Raw genomic sequence first — 18,018 nt, 5'->3', positions numbered from 1 at the left:
ACCAAGCCCTTCTCTGCTTAGCTTCTGAGGTCAGACAGGTCGAGTCCCCTGAACATGGCATGGCGTTAGAATCGGATCACTTCTGCTCATGGCCTAGTGGCTAGAACCAGGCATAGGCAACTTAGAGGGCAGCGGGCTAGGAAGTACAGGGATTGGATGAATATTTGTGGAGCTTGCTTTCTGTGTCATAGTTGCAAACGTTACTGACTGCCAGTGCATCACTGGTACCACATTGTGGGCTGTCTTTGACCTTGTCAGTGTTTCACCTTCTTCCCCTAATGTGTAGAAAGTGATGAATGTAGGGGAGAGACGGAAGGCTTCCGAACTAAAAGTTCTAGCCAGCTGTCATGAAATCAACCAATAACAAATGTTGGTGGTGCTGTGGGGAAAGAGGAACCCTGCTCCAGTGCTGGTGGGAGTGTAGACTGGTGCAAGCACTGTGGAAATCAGTATGGAGATACCTCAAAGAACTAGGACTGGAAGTCCCATTTGACCCCGCTATTCCACTGCTGGGGATCTTCCCCAAAGAATTAAAAGAATCATACCACAGTGATATATGTGTGCCCATGTTCATAGCAGCACAGTTTGTGATAGCTAAAACTTGGAAACAGCCCAAATGCCCATCAACTGGAGACTGGATAAAGAAAATGTGTTTTTTTTATAAAATGGAGTACTACTCAGCCATAAAAAATGAGAAATTAGAGACATTTATAGCTAAGTGGATGCACATTGAGGCGATACTCTTTAAGTGAAATAAATAGGACACACATGTATAAATACCGAATAGTTTCTCTGTTGAGAGAAACTGAAAGTGTAAATAAGGACTAAATGTATAATAGGTAATGTGAAATAGGAAGAAAAGGGGCAAAGGGGAAGGAAGTGGGAGGACTAGGGGAAAGGATAGAAGGGAATGGGATTAATATGAGAAAATGGTAAACTAGGAACAAAATCTTTGTAAATAGGGAGGACTGGAGGGGTTGAAGGGAGGGCTGGGCAAGGGTGAAAAATAAGAACCAAGAGAGATTATGTAAAGGTGCAAATTTCCAATGATGAATGTCATTATATTGTATACCTAAAATGTACCAATGATTAGAATGAATAATCGATAATGCAAAATAGGAAGAAAAGGTCCAAAGGGGTACGGGTAGTGGGAGGGGCAGGGGAAAGGAAAGAAGGGAAAGGAAAAATGCTGAGAAATGGAAAAAATGGAAATAAAGTCTTTGTAAATAGGGAAGGGTGGAGGGCATGAAGGGAGGGCTAGGAATGGGGAAAAAATAAGAACCAAGATGCATTATGTAAAGGTACAATTCCCAATGAGAAATGTAATTGTGTTGTATACCTACAATGTACCAATAAAAGAATTTAATTAAAAAAAATTAAAAATAAAAAAATAAAAGCTCTAGCCAGGTGGTGCACACCTGTAATCCTAACACTCAAGAGGCTGAGGCAGAAGGATCGCTTCAAGTTCGAGGCCAGCCTGGGCTGCACAGTGAGACCCTGTCTCAAAACACAAATAAATAATTGTCTCTTCTGACTGTTCTCTGCATTGAGTTTTAGACGGCTTTTTCTTTTAATGTTGTTTCTGTTTTATAGATGATATTCCACTTAGTCACCCTAAGAAAAAGAAGCCTAGAGCAAAACGGTTGAGAGGTAAGACGTTCTTTGTTCCACAAGTTTTCCCAGGGTCTCAGTCATGATAAGCACCTCAGATCAGAGAGTGACAGGCCCAAGTCACTGCTGTGTTGAGGACAGAGTTAAAGCCAGTTTGAAGCAGGGTGAGTGGGGGACAAAGCCAGGGCAGCCAAGAGAGTATCTAGCAGCATTCGTGGAATTAAGTGTCATCCATCCAAGCTCTGACTTCAGTATTCTCGGACTCTGAGTCATTCTGTAGACAACGTAAATTGCTTTAAGCTGTGCTTGGAGATATAGAGTTCTTAAATCCCTCATTTAGCCAGAGACTGCATTAGCACAGTCCTGGAGGCCTGTGTCAAAACTTCAGTGATGACCTGGTGTCTGAACTCCTTTTTGTCCTAGTTTTCCAGTGATAACCTTGGGTGTTCTGTTCTGTTAGTAACTCAAACTCAACACATCATAATCCATCATCACCTTCAATAGTTTATTAGTTTTCACTTCTTGTTTACAATTTTCTGTTAACTAATCCTACCGTTTTCCTAACTCTTAGGCTTAATCTCAGTCACTGTTAGCTTCTCCTAACTTCACTCTTTACTTTTTTTTTTTTGGGTACTGGGGAGTGAACTCAGGACCTTGTGCTTGTGAGGCAGGTGCAGCACCACTGAGCTAAATCATGGGTCTCTTGTTCATTTGTATTATCTTAAATTTTTCACTGCAAACAATGTTGCAGTTATTCTGCATAAAATAGGGGATAATTGAAAATAAGTATTTTTGTAGAATGGATTGCTAGCAATTCATTTGCTCTGTAGTGGATATATGCCTTACTGGTATGAAAGGTTCTATAAAGTTGCCTTCAAGGAAAACCTAGTTATTTTCTTACCACAAACAGTTTGAGTGTCACATTGTCTAAATTCTTCTTTTTTTTTTTTTTTTTTTGGTACTGGGGATCAAACTTGGGATCTTGTGCTTGTGAGGCGGGCAGCGGAACCACTGAGCTAAATCCCCGGCCCTTTAAATTCTTAACAACATTGGACAGTATCAGTCCTTTAAATTTTCTTGTTACTTTAATGGGTGAAAGTAGCTTATTTTAGTTTGCATTTCTCTAAATACTAGTGAGGTTAAGTATATTTTCATTTGTTTATTAATACGTTTCTGTTTCTTCTTTCATGAAGAAGATAGGTCAGAAAATGTAGTCAAATGAAATAAAAAAAAATAGAAATTCAGATCTGTCAAAATGTGTTGAAGTTCTGTTAAATGACTTTATAAGGTTGAAATGAATGACCAAATGAAGAGATTTATAAATTGTTAACTCCAATTATTTATCTGTGATGAGTTTATCATGCGTTAAATTTGTTAATGAAGGGCCAAGGATTTAGCTCAGTGGTTTCAGCGCCTGCCTCAAAAGTGCAAGGTCCCGAGTTTGATTCCCGGTACCCAAAAAAAAAATTTGTTAATGAAGGACTGAACAGTGTAGGGTTGATAGAAATTGTTAAGGCAAGAGACAAATACGAGGATTATCTATGGTGTCAATTTATATTATATTTTCGCCTTTTTGAAAGTTCTAAACGTTTTGAAGACATTTTCTCTTTTTTTTCTACTGCTCTTTTTGCTCCTCCTGCCCTTTTTCCTCAACCTTTCTTGTTCTCTTATTTCTATTTTCTACCTAAAGTCCAAAATAACAGATGAGGAGGGGAAGGCAAGATTGAGGCATAATTTTAAAAGAGAAGGTGTAATTATTTAGGAAACATTCCAGCTACTTTTCTCCCTTTTTAAAAAATTTTTTATTTAAAAATTTTTTTTAGTTTTTTGAGACAGGGTCTCACATGTAGTTCAGGCTGGCCTTGAACTTGTAGCGATTCTCCTGCCTCAGTCTCCCAAGTGCTGGGATCACAGGTGTGTGCCACCACAACCAGCTCTTTCTCCCTTTTAAAATTATTTTTTATTTTTTTTGGTACTGGGGATCGAACTCAGGTCCTTGCACTTGCGCAGCAGGTGGTGAAACCACTGAGCTAAATCCTCACCCTCTCCCTTTTTTTTTAAGGCTCAGTGATCTTTGCTCAAGTCGCCCCATGTTTTTCTACTGTGGTTTTCTGCAGGTAGTGCTTCTTTGGAAGGCCTTGCCGAGCCTGTTCTTCATAGGACACCTGTATGCAACGAGCTCCCACCTGCAGAGCTCAGAGAGGATCAAAGGAGGCAGAAGAAAACAAGGCCACCTCTTGGTATGTGAGGGAAGCACAGTTAGCCTCATGGTCCACTGTGATGTGGGAATGTGATAAAAACCTGTCTGTCCCCTTTCCCCTCATCCATTGCCTATATATGGTGTTTCCAGTGATTCTTCAAGAGTGCTTTCCATGTCTCTTTTTGTCATTGTGCATAGTTATGAGAGGAGGGTACAAATTCAGGACTAAAACAAATAGTGCAGATCGCAGTGTATATAATAATTTAGTTGATGAAATGGACATTTCAGATAGTGGAGAAAGGATAGATTCTGTATTAACAATATTGTAAGGAAACAGTAGCCAACATTGTTTTCCTATGTCCAGGCACTGTTCACGAGGTAAACAGAATACTGTGTCTTTTTTTTTTTTTTGTCTATCCAGTTGCCAGTGCTTTTTGTCAAATTAGAAAACCCAGTGTTGATGGGAATGAATATACTCATACACTGATAAGAGATGAGTATAAATTGATGCAGCCTATCCAGATTTCTAGAAATTGTAACAGCTATGATAATTAAATGAGGCTAACTACAATACTATTTACAAGAGTAGAAATGGGCACATACCAAATCCTAACGATGTGATTTGTCCAGTAATTGGAAACCGTGACTGTTAACTGTGACTGAAATGATATGTCCATGTCAGGGGATTAAGAATCTTAACGGTAAAGCACACCCCTGGGAGTGTCTGGGTGAGCCATGGAGAAGTGTCCAAATTTATATGTAGTGAAAAGAGTGAAGTATGTAGCACTATTAATGGTGTCAGGGTTTGGTTGTTTTGAGACAGGGTCACATGACATAGCCCAGGGTGGCCTTGAACTCACCAAGATCCTCCTCAGCCTCCTGAGTGCAGGCATTCCAGGCATGTGCCACCACGCCCAGCTTCAGTGAAGGGTGATATTTATTTTAGAGGAAGAAAGGTGTTCCATTGATTCTTCATGTAACAGGGCACGTATAACTTTTATAATTTAAAAAAAGACAAAAGATTTTGCTAGAGTAACACAAAGGGAAGGAGCAAAAATTGTAAGGTTAACTATTTCCTATTAACGTCAGAGCCTGTGAATAATTTTCTACAAATTAGTTTCCCTAATTATTTGTCCTTTTGAAAAATAGCAGGCCCTAATTGGATGGAGCAATTATAGGAGTAGCAGGGTAGCAACCAGAGAAGTCGGGAGAGTGCAGTGCAGTCAGGGACGCAGGTGAAGCAGGCTCCTGTGGTGCCTGGCGGAGTGTGAGGAGGAGGCGAGAGCAAAAGAGGCAGAAGCAGGAAGAGACAGGAACGGCTCTGTCACATGCTTCATCTTGAGATGGTGCATCTCATCATGGCATCAAATGTACTTTAATGAAACTGCCCTCTTAGTAATCCTGTTAGGGCACAAATTTGAAAATTGAGATGGACACTAACGCCTAGTTTTATAATTTATGAAAAGTGTCTGCAACAGAGGTGACCATTTGTAGGAAATTCAGGGCCTGACCTACGGCCAGTGAGCACCTCTCACTGCCACTGCAGGATGCAGTCTTGCCAGTCTAACTTTCTGTATTTTGGGACTTCAAATTTTTGTTTGATTTTTGTTTTGTTCAGAACTGCTCGTTAGGCTTTGTTGCTTGTAGCTGTCTTTCCCTCCCAGGCTGTACGGGTTTTGTTTAAATAGGGTTTGAAGAGGCTGAAGCGTTCCAGGGAGCTGGTGCTTCCAGGGAGGAAGTGTTGGAAGGCCCAGTTGACCTGTCCAAACTCTACACCTGTCTTTTGTGTGGCATAGTGAGGATGCGACTGCTATTCTTTTTTTTCCTTTACATAACATTTATTCTGTATAGGATTTGTCCACATACAATGACTAAACAATTAACTTTAAAACAATTGACTGTTACTTGTATAAAAGCATCTTATAAAATAGAGTGATACACAATACAGCTCAGTGAATTAAGCTGATATCCTAGGATTCAGAAAATCTGGTCCTTCAACTTCTGTTTGGCATGGTTTCCCTAACTGTCTTATGTAGGTTAACTGTTTCATGCCTCCATTTCTTCACCTTTCATGTGTGATAACTGTCTTACTTAAAGATATGTAAGGAAAAATACAATCATTGAACACTTTGCAAATATTAAATGCCATATAAATGATAAATAGTAATAATGATACACTCTAATATAACATAGGGCTTTCCATGTAAAATCTACTTTGGACTTCCTGTACTTGTTATTTTTACCCTTTCCAGTTAAAAACCTCTTATGCTGTCCTGTTTTGAGTGGTTTTCCATACTGTTAATTCTAGCACTTAAAAAATTGAATCACCACACTTTTTTCACCCATAAGCAGTAACATGGTCACATAATAAGCAGTAACTATGTTTGTTTTGATTGTATTACTCAAAAATATAAAACCCAATATATTAAAACTTTTGTTTTTAAGTCTTATGATCTAATGATTATAGAAGGAAGATCATATGCTAAGGGTGTGATTTACTTCACTGAGAGCCCTATGAATTTACCTGCTTATAAACACAGTGAGTAACACGAGAAATGAAGTGAAACTGCAATGCTGGAAGGAATTCAAGTTATCTGGTTCCACTGTTTTCAAAGTTGAGCTCCAAGTGCTGCAGAGATGTCTGGGGAAAGTTCATGAGGTCTCTAATCTGATCGCTCCAATTTTAGAGCTTAGCCCCCAGTTGCTGAGCTTCTCTGTGAAATAATTTATTTGAAGAGTTGGAAAAAAAAATCTTGAGTAAAAAAACCTGTCCTTTGAACTGCTGCCGTTTTCCTTCTTCCAGACACTAGGTACAAATGCAGTGGTGCTTTATTTTTCCAGAACTCCATGCTATCCACTGACATTTGTTTGGAAATGGCTACTTAGGTGGTCGAGCCTGCTGAACCTTTTCCCACAAGCTTGACACGGATGGGGCCTCTCTCCTGTGTGGCAGCGCAGGTGGCGCTTGAGGTCAACCTTCCGCTTCACCACGTGTGTGCAGTGTGGGCACCTGAACTGCGTGTCCTGGGAAGAGCACATGGGAAACTTCTCGATGTGGCATCACATCCTTGACCACACTGATAGCCTACGGGACCAGAGTCCATTTCAGCACCAATTTGTGCTTGTTCAGACTGGGAGATGTGGCTGGAAGAGTGAGATGTCTGTGTTCCTCGTTTGCTTGTCTTAAAATGAATAACTTCAGAAGGCTGTGATAATCTTAAATGTTTGGCTTTATTAATGGAATCTTTTTCATGCTTGGCCAGTGGTTGCTGAGTGTTCCTCTGGGTGACTAGATGATAATTATACTTATTCCATGACTTTCCACTTATTCCACCTGTTCCCTGGTCTGGGCTGAGGTAAGAATGTGGAGAACTGCTTTCTTCTTGCCAGCTGCTGCTATACAAAGAGGAACGTTCTATACCATTGGAATTGACATCTTTATCTGAGAGACTGAAATAGCCATCTTTTTCTTTCTCACTCATGTCCAAGGAAGATTTAATAAAAGTCTTGCATACACCAATGACATCAGTCATCTGAAGGAAGCTGGCAGCAGACATCACTTCGATGGCGTTCTGCCCAGTAAGCGACAGTTTGCCGGAATAGACACAGTGCAGGATAACTGTGAACGTGTCGGGGGAGAACGCCTGAAGTGTGGCTGTGGTTGGCTGACTTCTCTGCTTTGAATTCTGAGAGAGAAGCATTTGAAGTAGCCACACTAGCAAATAATACATTTCAGTGTGCTCTGAAGACCTTTCCTTCAGCCGGAATGCCGCAGTCCCAGAATACATCCTGCCTGCGCTGCTCATTCTGCTGCTGCAGCAGGTGAGACTGATGCGAGGAGATCTCCATTCTGGAATTTATAAATGCTGCTCTTTCGTTCCAGTTTTAGTATGTGTGCGGCCGAAGCGAGCACTATGAATGCTGCTCTTGAAACCTTGTTAAGTCAGTTGAATGAAATAAAAAAGGAGAAGATTCCAAGACAGAGTTCAGTATTGAGGATTGTCATTGGGAAAGGAGCCTCTGGGGGGCAGAAGGGCTGGATTTCTAGGGTGTGGGGAATTTGGGTTAGGAAAGTGCGACTGCCCTTCTTACAAAGGCTTTTAATGAGCTTTTGGAAACTTGGATGGTAAATAGGTCCCTACATTGGGAATGAAGCTTTCCCAAAATTTTTCGGGTAGCTCACACTGTGCATTTGTCCGGTATGATTTGTGTTGAGCACTTGCTTCCCTGGGAGTCTGAAATTTTGGTACATACAGGCCTATGTGACTAGCCCCCAACAAAAACTTTTGAGTGATGAGTTTCTAATGAACTTCCTAGGTAGGGTATTACATTACTTAACCTTTTCCCATGTTGTTCGGCATTGCAACTTCAAATTATTTATTGAGAATTTAGCTGTACAAAATTTTTAAAATTAGAGATTTGTAAGATAGTGAAAAAATTTTGGCCTATTTAAAACTCTAAAGTTCCCTTGCCTTACAAAAGTCATGTACATTACTTTTACCTTGTAGTCGTTTGAAGACATACTTGTTTTATTTCCAGAGCATGAGACTTCCTTCACCCAAAAGAAGATATCTAGTCCATCTTCATTACGAAATGAAAATGGTATTGATGTGGACCCAGCTGAGGAGGCAGTTACTCAAAAACCTCGAAGGAAGGCAAAGTAATAATTTATTCTTCTAAATATTCTCCAGGGTTACTCAGGTGCTTACCTCAGAGCTCCCAAATGCAGCTTCTCAGCAGTTTTTATTAGATACTATGTCTGTCTATCTGTAGGACAAGTAATATTACAAAATATTAGATAAGCCAATCCCATGGTAATTTTTTTTTTGGTACCGGGGATCGAACTCAGGACCTTGTGCTTGCCAGGCAGGTGCTGTGCCACTGAGCTACATCCCTGGTCCTACCATGGTAAATATGAAAACAGTGAAACCCACAGAAAATTTTATAAAATTAATATGGTATATAAGTTAAAAACCTAAGGAGCCACTGGGGATGGTGGCACATGCCTGTAATCCCAGCACTGAGAGGCCAAGGTAGAATCACCGTGAGTTCAAGGCCAGCCTGAACTACATAGTGAGACCCTGTCTCAAAAAACAAAAACAAAACAAAACAAAAACCCCTGAGGAGCCATCTCTAACAAAGAACAAAAGATTTTATATAAGCAGCAAAAAAATTAGGCAACAAAGACTTTAAAAATTGAAGATGATAAAATAGGCTACTGTGATTTATTTCCTCATGTTAACAGAATTTGAATTTTAACTTATTTCAACAATAAGTAAAACCATGTTTTAGCCTAGGAAAGTAAGTCTAAGATAAGATAGAATAGCATTCTTTAAAGAGATATCCTGGAAGTTATATGACATTACTATTTATATTGGAAAATGACCCTCTGAACAGTGATCAGTTTATATAGAGAATCACATAATTTAAGTCTGGAAAGATCTTGTTCAGTTACTGCATTCCACAGAGGTCCAGGCAACTTTAGGCAAGGACAGGTACTAGTAGATCTACTTCAGTCAAGACCAGTGCTTGAGTCCGTACTCCATTAGACTCATGGGGAGTTCCTTATGTGGGTCTGTAAAACTGCAAGAATTATCCATTATTCTTAATTTCTCCCTCATTACAGAAAAACCAAGCCAGCAGAGTTACAGTATGCCAATGAACTAGGAGTAGAAGATGAGGACATAATTACTGACGAGCAAGGAGTTCCAGAACAACGGTCTAGATTCACTGCACCCACCGGAATTAGCCAGCCTGTAGGCAAAGTATTTGTAGAAAAAAGTCGTAAGTAGTGTCTTATTTTGGAAAATGATCTCTACAAGTTACAAAGGATATCCTTTGGCCTTGTAATTATACTTCTAGCAATCTGAATTAAGGAAATAATTAAAAACATGGACGAAGGAGAACCCATTTGGGACCCCTCCTGTCTCTCAGGAGTTATTCTTATTCCCCATTCCTATTCCCTAATACATTTTCCTACTCTTATAAAACAAAACAAAACAAAAAAAGCATGGACATAAACATATGCATCAAGCTATTCATGACACTTTTATTTGTAGGGTGAAAAACTAGAAGCAACCTAAATGTAAAACGAGGGGAATGATTTCAGAAAACTGGTTTATCTGTATAATAAAATATTCTGCACTAGGGAGAATTTTTCATTTCATGAAAAGAGTAATGAAAAATTAATATATCTCCACATACAGTTTGATCTCACCTATAGAAAAATGCGAAGGACAGAAGACTTGAAGAAAATATGATAAAATATTAGTGCTGGTTGATTCTGGGTTTGGGATTATGGGTAATTTAAAAAATCTTGACCCATCCCCACCTGTTTTCTTATATTTTATTGTGCTTGACTAGTTTTGAGCAATTGGTAGTAGCTGTGGTAGTAGGGCAGATAATGATATAAATTCTACAAGTAAAATTAAAAGAGAAAATACATGTTGGGACTACTCTGTTAAATATGAAACACAACATTATAGCTATATATTCATTTGGAAAATATGTCTGACATTGTACAGCATGTACTGGTTATAAATTGGATTCTTTATTTTAGCTCAGGCTGCTACAAAAAAATACTATGGAGTGGGTGCTTGAACAATACACTTCTCAGTTCGGGAAGCTGAGAAATCAGGATAGTGCTGGTAGACCTGGCTCTTAGCGATGGGTCCTTCCTGGCTTGCAGATGGCCACCACCTCGCTGTCTTCACATGGCAGAGCACGCGAGTGTCTTCCCTGTAAAAAAGACACTGATCCCATCAGGGAGCTCTGCCCTTGTGACTCTGTAAACTGAATTACCTCTCAGGTGTAACACTTCCAGATAACCATCCATCATCCATCGTAGGGGCTTCAACATAAGAATTTTGGGGGACACATTCAGTCCATAACACACTGTTTAAAAAAAATCTATAGAAAGCATGATCATGACCTTGTCCTCCTACAGTGGAAATATTGCCTAAAAAACTCTGAAACCTAAAGCCAAGCCCTGGAAGTTGACAATGCCCATCCTGTGTAAATGGTTTCAGAATTCTATTTTCATAAGATCCTGCTTCAGGGATCGTGGAGTTCACAGCCAGTGAGATGAATGCCAGCTCACCGCAGCTCACAGTGGTCAGTGGGAATTGGGACTTGCACTGTGTCTCATGGCTTCCGGGTCTGGTTCCTTTGGCAGTGCACCATATGCCCATTTAATTTACTCCAGTCTCTTTTCAGGCAATATCATGGAGTCCTCATTTTTTTTTCTTGCTTCCCTTAACACAAATTTCACTACTTGAGTAACTGGCAATAAAAGGGACCAGTGGTTTGTTGTCTGTTGAAAGTGTTTTCTCTTAAGAAGAAATAAAAATCCTTTCACCCTCCAGCACACCTGCTGGCTGGGTTTGCTGAGGGTGGTTGTGGGACCTTGCTTGCTCCTTAAGGTCTGCCCATGGGTTCTAGTTGACAAGAGGGATGAAGCCCTGTTGGTGTGAGCTGCAGTGCTGACACTTGAACTGAGAACTTTTCCTAGGGATCTTCTTAATTAAGTTTATGAAACAACGCGTTTCCTTTCTATCAGTACAGAAAGCTATAGGCATTTGAACCGTTAATACTTTTTTTTTTTCTTTTGGTACTAGGGATCGAACTCGGGACCTTGTGCTTACAAGGCAGGCACCGGAACCACTGAGCTAAATCCCTGGCCCTGAACCGTTATACTTCTAAAGTCTGTAGCTCGGTGTGGCAGCACATACCTGTAATCCCAGTACTTGGGAGGCTGAGGCAGGAGAATCAATATCATAAGTTTGAGTCCTGCCCAGCCAATTTAGTGAGACCCTGTCTCAAAATAAGGGCTGAGGGGTGTACCTAGGTATGAAGACCTGGGTCAATCCTAGTATCACAAAAAAAGTCTCTAAATTAGAATTTTGTAAACTATGTCATGTTAAAAGTTGAATCGAGGGCCAGGGATTTAGCTCAGTGGTTTCGCCACCTGCTGCGCAAGCGCAAGGTCCCGAGTTCAATCCCTGGTACCAAAAAAAAAAAAAAAGTTGAGTTGAAAGTTCATTATTGTATTTCATAAATTCCTAAACTTGTTACTTTAACACCAGTTTTGGTTGAGAAGACAGTGCCTTAACATGGCTTACTTTTTTTTTTTTTTTTGGTACCGGGGATCGAACTCAGGACCTTGCGCTTGCAAGGCAGGCGCTGGAACCACTGAACTAAATCCCCAGCCCAACATGGCTTATTTTTTTTAAAGATGATGAAACAGTACATTTAAGCAACCAAAAAAACTGAGTCAGAGAGTTTTTAGATAGAAAAACAGCAAACTTTCTTAGTCGAGGCTTCTTATGTGTTTACTAATGGTTTCTCTCTTGCTGTTTGCTGTTGTTGCATATTCTTAGGGCGATTCCAGGCTGCTGACCGTTCAGAGTTGATAAAGACCACAGAAAACATCGATGTGACCATGGATGTGAAGCCTTGTGGGAGCACCAGAGATGTGGCGCTTTCTGTGCACCGGGCCTTCAGGTGACGGCTTCCCCGGATTTCAAGGCTTAAACATTTTAAAAGTCCTGGCCATTTGATATCATTACCAAAACTGACAACTAAAAATGGTATGCAGGTATATTTCTAAACATTCCATTGGAGTTGAATGATCTGCCTCTCAGTGTGAGTAAAAAGAAAAGGCCTGGTGGTGGGATGCAGTCTGTGGAGAATACTTGCTTAGCACATGTGAGGTTGATCCTCAGCTCTGAGGAGAGGAGAGGTTTGTTCTCACTTTTCATAATATGTAGAATTTCATTCTTATATGTGAAGAGCTTTTAAAAATTGTTTAGCGGGGCGTGGTGGCACACTCTTGTAATTCCAGCACTCAGGAGGCTGAGGCAGGAGGATCGCTGTGAGTTCAAGGCCAGTGTGAACTACATAGCGAGACCCTATCTCAAAACAAAGCAGGGCTGGGGCTTTAGCTTAGTGGTTCTGCCGCCAAGCACAAGGTCCCAAGTTCAATCCCGGGTACCCAAAATACAAAACAAAACAAATTGTTTAGCCTTTTTCTGTGGCAGTTCATGGTTAGCAGCTCAACCCTTTTCCCTACAGGATGGTTGGTCTCTTTTCTCATGGCTTCCTGGCAGGCTGTGCTGTGTGGAATGTTGGTGTGATCTACGCGCTAGCAGGTGCACAGCTGTCGAACCTCCCCAACCTTCTGCTGCAGTACAAGACCTTAGCGTACCCATTCCAGAGCCTCCTGTACTTGCTTTTGGCTCTAAGTACAGTCTCGGCGTTCGATAGGTAAGACTTGTACGTGCAGATTCCTCTATTTTCTTCAAGAGGAGATGCTGAGACATGTGTCACTGGCTATGACAATTTTCCAATAGAATTTCAGGATATTAATACTACTTTTAACATTATTTTAAGTCAGTCTTTGGATTAAGGTGACCTTAACTTAGTTACCTCTCCAAAAACCGTGTTTCAAATAAGGTCATATTCACACATAACAAGGATTACAAATTCAATATATTTTTGGTAACTTTTTTTTTTTGCCCGTACCGGGCATCAAACTCAGGACCTTGCTCTTGCCAGGTAGGCACAGTGCCACTGAGCTACATCCCTGGCCCTTCCAGTATATTTTCGGAGGGCTACAATTCTGCACTTAAAAAAAAACTTTTATCGTTTCATGATATGGGGAATGGAAAGAAATAAGAGCGAATGAATTTTGCAGATCAAGTTTAATTTGTCTTCTCAGGATATCTTACCTCCAAGGGAGTGTGCCTAACACAGTCCTCTGGTTAGATATGATGTGTGTCTTTGTAAACAGGATATTCTCTTGCATGTAGGTATAAAGCACAGCTGCGTAAAGTCTTGTGATACATGGATCCTGCATCCCTGGCTGTGACCTTCACAGGTCTGTGCCACTCCTGAGCTCTACGCCCTGTGGGCAGCGCAGGGAGGGTCTGGGCTTCCTCCTCACGCAAACCTAGGGTCTGATGATCTGAGGTGGAGCTGAGGTCCCCGCTTCCCGCCATCTGTAGAAAATTTGTCTTCAGCAAAACCAGTCCCTGGTGCCAAAAGTGCTGGGAACCACTCCTGTAATGGACAATCTGTGGTAGCAGGAGAATAGAGAAGGAAAGGGTCATAGGCAGGAAAGTGAGTATTTGTGAGAAGGTTTACAACTGCAGCATGACAAGAAGGCTTTCTGTTTTCTAGAGCTGACTTTGCTAAGACATCAGCAGCAATCCGAAATTTTTTTGCCCTGGACCCAACAGCTTTAGCATCTTTTTGTAAGTAATAGTTTACTTAAGTTATACTGGAATTTTGAACCAGGAAAAATACAATTCTATTTTACTTTTAAAGTTTTATATTATTTTAGTTTTATATTATTACTTTTATAGAAGTTTAGTGAATTTGTAATTAAAAACATGATAGGCATAATTTTGATAGAATTTTCTTTCAATAGAAGTTCATTTAAATAATCTTTTAGAGTTTAATTTGTGCATAAGGTCTTGAGTTCAATCCTCACCATCAGAAATAAAGTTTGATTTATTGTACATTAGTTAATTTTTTAGCTTTTTTACTTTTTACTCAACAAAAAATTGTATTCAATAAAATGTATTCAGCTGGTATGGCCTCTCAGTAATAAATACTATTTTATATCTTTTTGTTAATTTGGAATACATTTTGTTTTGAGAATATTAATAAAACTAGTTTTGGGACCTTGAGCAAGTAATTTAATTTCTTAAAAGATGGTCCAGGTTCTTGCCAGTTCTGATGATAAAATGGTGAGCAGCTGAAACAATCCTCAGTGCCTCTGTTACTGAGAAATAAGGCTGTTGCTTGAAATTGGTGAACTGAATTTCTTTTACATCGTTGTTCACTGAAGTACAGATTACTTTTGATCTTTTTAACCTATAAATTCAAAATAAACTGGGCTGGTAAAAATTATTAGTAATTTCATTTGTCTTTTTTTCAGTGTACTTTGTTGCTCTTATACTGTCTCTGAGTCAGCAGATGACAAGTGACAGAATCCACCTTTACACACCTTCTTCTGTTAACAGCAGTCTCTGGTATGAATTCAGGCAATGGTAGCGCTTCTTAATGGTAGAACAGGAGCAGTGGAGTAATAGTACTTTTCCTTCCATTCTTGTTCATGCTTTCATCTATAAATAATAATTCTAAGTTAATTCTAAATTAATTCTAAAAATATTTTGAAATTTCCTTTGGTTAAGGGATAACTATTGTTATTGCAGTAACTATTGCTAGCCGGGGATTTAGCTCAGTGGTTCCGCCAACTGCCTCGAAATAACTATTGCTATTGGATTGTTACCGAAGTGTCTTTTCAAAAATAAGTTTTAGATCTGTAAGTCATCGTGTAGTGGACCAGAGGAGCTCTCCTCATGCTCCCAGTCAGGACAGTGAGGGGAGAGGCTGGCTGGAGCAGATTCAGAAAACCAAGCAATGCTGGGGGGTGGAGCAGAGAGCCACGTTTCCAGAGTGGTGGCCCAGAGTGGAGCTACAGGACAGCTCAGGTTCTAGTGAGAACTCAGGCGGGGCAGCTGGTGTCTCTGTTTGTTGGTTTTGTGACTGGCTAGAGAATGAGTTACGAGACAAAGAACAGATGCTCAATTGAAGAGGGGAAACTGAGGAAATCTTTTTTGGAAATACTAACTTTCCACTTACGGTAATGTGCAGAGCACATCTATTTAGAATTCAAATAATCTTTGAACCCTTGTTCTCCTGATATATATGGTGCATTTTGTAGGGGAATTGTTTTATTTTGTACTTGTTATTTCTTTAGAAGAGGACTGTTCTTTTTTTAAGTTCATAAAATAGCTATACTTTGATATATGAACCAAATTGAAGATATTTCTAATGAGTATTTCTATACCTCCAGGGCCGCGGGAATTGAGGAACAGATTCTGCACCCATGGATGGTGGTGAATTTGGTGGTGGCCCTTCTGGTGGGATTGTCTTGGCTATTTTTGTCTTATAGACCAGGCCTGGATCTTAGTGAAGGTATTAAAGAAAAATAATGTGAGAGTATCCTGAATCTTTTCTAATGATTTTTAAAATTCTCTATAATATCTCAACAACAAGCCAGGTCTGGTGGCACACGTCTATAATCCCAACACTTGGGAGGCTGAGGCAGGGAAATTGCAGTGAGTTCAAGGCCAGCCTGGGCTACATAGTGAGTTCAGGGCCAGCCTGAACTACATAGTGAGACCCTGTCTTAAAAAAAACAACAACAAAGGTATGTATAAAATAAAATTGTAGAAGAAGAGTGAAACTAAGTTGATGACCAAATGGCAGTAGGAGCAGGAGGCCTATATAGTCAGGTCTGAACCCTGAGGGGTCTCTTGTCCTGGAACCCTTCAGGTCATATGGAGACAGTCTTTGCTCTTCACCAGTCTTTATCATCTCTTGATGAAAATATCTCTTAATTTGAAATAAATTATCCTTAATTTGTGTAGCCTGTCTGCTAGACACATACTCAAGTGAATTCTTCTTCCTCTACTTGGTGCAAATTCTTAACTCTCCATAAAGTTATTAGTTATTGGAAGTGTTTAGTTCTAGCCCTAGTGCCCAGTGCCCTGCAGGATTCACTGTTCTTTAGACCCAGATCCTTTGGGACACTTGAGAAGAGGAATCCTGTTGTAAAGTGCTCGTCCATCGCAGTGCTTGGCCGTGCTGAGCATTTGTCCTAGACATCTTGCTTTCTGCACAGTGGCTCTGCACTCTCACCCTGGAATCTAATCTTAAGCTTTATGTATTTTGCTGTTTTTCTTTCACTTGCTATAACTTTCAGTTATTTAAAGAATTTTTCATCAAATTGCTTTCATCGGAGGACTTTGTTTTACTAGCTCCTTGAGATTTTCTTTTGCTGTATTTCTTAGCATTTTAATAAATTTCATTATCTGTGCTAAATAATAGTTGACTTATAAAAATGTCAAGTAGTAACACCCTGTGCTGTGGTTGGGACTGAAGCTCCATCTGACTGGCATCTGCAGGCTTCAGTCTACGTCACCATTTGCCAGCTGGTGAACAGTTCCAGAACCTGCTCTCTTCTAGGGCTCTGCAAGTCATAAGACGTCTTACCATCATTCAGTGTTGGTGAACATGAAGTAATATAAGATGAGGATAATACCTAGCTTGTAGAATTGTTTCAGTGATTAAATGGGATAATACATTTACGATAACCTAGTACATGCTTAGTAGTAGTTCCAAGTCTTCTTCTATTTCTGTCCTCTACATTTTAGATTATTTGTCACTATAAAATTAAACCTTTTAGCTGTTTAATGATCTTAGGTTCCCCGAGTGTCTTAAATTTCCTGGTACGTTATCTCCACTGTATATTTTATTTTTCAGGGTTTATAATACATTTAAAGCTTGAATATTTAAACATGTAGTATATGTACATTTGTTATTAGCACACCCTTACCAGGTTTCACTGTCAAGAAATCATACTTGTACTCTAGCGTTTTCTGTTACTGTGTATTATGTCACTGCTCCAAGAGACTATTCATAACTAAGCTGTAAAACGCTTGGAGGTACAAGGAAACTATTCTAAGTATGACCTGTTCATTTCTTCTCCAGAGTTAATGTTCTTCTGTGATGTGGAAGAGTATCCCGATAAAGCCATCAGAGCCCCTTCATAGTATCAACTCATCTGCAGAGGAATAATGACCCAGTATTTTTTCCACTTTTCAAAAAAATGAATTTAAAAGTTATGTATATGTGTATTTGTAACTGATTTTTGATTATATAATACAGAAAAATTTCTTGATTATAGAAAAATGTTGAAATTATATCTTCAATTTATAATAAAACATTAATTTCCTTAGCCTTATTATATTAATGACAAAAGAGAGAATGATTTAGAAACCAGTAGATAAGGGTTTATTTCCTGCTCTGTCAAATATATTTTCATAATTACCATCTTTAAAAGACTAATTCAGGGCCGGGGATTTAGCTCAGTGGTTTCGCCGAGTCCGGTCCCTGGTAGCGAAAAAAAAGACTAATTCAAAAAAATCCTCGGGCCAGGGATTTAGCTCAGTTCTGACACCTGCCTCACAAGCGCAAGGACCCAAGTTCAATCCCCAGTACCAAAAACAAAAAATCCTCAATTTTAGTGTTAGAAAGTATATACCAAATTGAATTATGGATTTAGGGAATAGAGGGTAAAAATTTTTGTTACCTCCTTACTGAACAAATTGAAACACAAAATTTGTCTTTTCTGA

General features: G+C 39.6%; 1 protein-coding gene and 1 pseudogene across 4 annotated transcripts in view; one reads left to right on the top strand and one right to left on the bottom strand.

The window, feature by feature from the left end:
- Positions 1-17,621, top strand: part of Tmem237 (transmembrane protein 237) — a 36,880-nt gene extending 19,259 nt beyond the window's left edge. Inside the window, exons 5-14 of one of the 4 annotated variants that reach the window (XM_087200405.1) lie at positions 1,594-1,650; positions 3,729-3,851; positions 8,351-8,471; positions 9,438-9,595; positions 12,190-12,313; positions 12,884-13,075; positions 13,991-14,064; positions 14,754-14,847; positions 15,675-15,796; positions 17,375-17,621. In XM_087200405.1, coding sequence (XP_087056531.1) covers positions 1,594-1,650; positions 3,729-3,851; positions 8,351-8,471; positions 9,438-9,595; positions 12,190-12,313; positions 12,884-13,075; positions 13,991-14,064; positions 14,754-14,847; positions 15,675-15,796; positions 17,375-17,436 — 1,127 coding nt within the window. In that variant the 3' untranslated portion in view covers positions 17,437-17,621. The remainder of the gene's footprint in view (positions 1-1,593; positions 1,651-3,728; positions 3,852-8,350; positions 8,472-9,437; positions 9,596-12,189; positions 12,314-12,883; positions 13,076-13,990; positions 14,065-14,753; positions 14,848-15,674; positions 15,797-17,374) is intronic. The other 3 variants (XR_015447066.1, XM_087200407.1, XM_087200406.1) reach the window with 3 other exon arrangements.
- On the bottom strand, positions 6,662-7,660 carry LOC106008471 (zinc finger and BTB domain-containing protein 8A pseudogene; annotated as a pseudogene).
- Positions 17,622-18,018: the final 397 nt, after the last annotated feature.

Source organism: Heterocephalus glaber, unplaced genomic scaffold, assembly GCF_053883595.1.
Source record: "Heterocephalus glaber isolate CG9 unplaced genomic scaffold, H.glaber_assembly_v1.0 deba00001743, whole genome shotgun sequence".
Lineage (NCBI taxonomy): Eukaryota > Metazoa > Chordata > Mammalia > Rodentia > Bathyergidae > Heterocephalus > Heterocephalus glaber.
The sequence above is the reverse complement of the archived record's forward strand: the minus strand, read 5'-3'. Positions and strand labels throughout refer to the sequence as shown.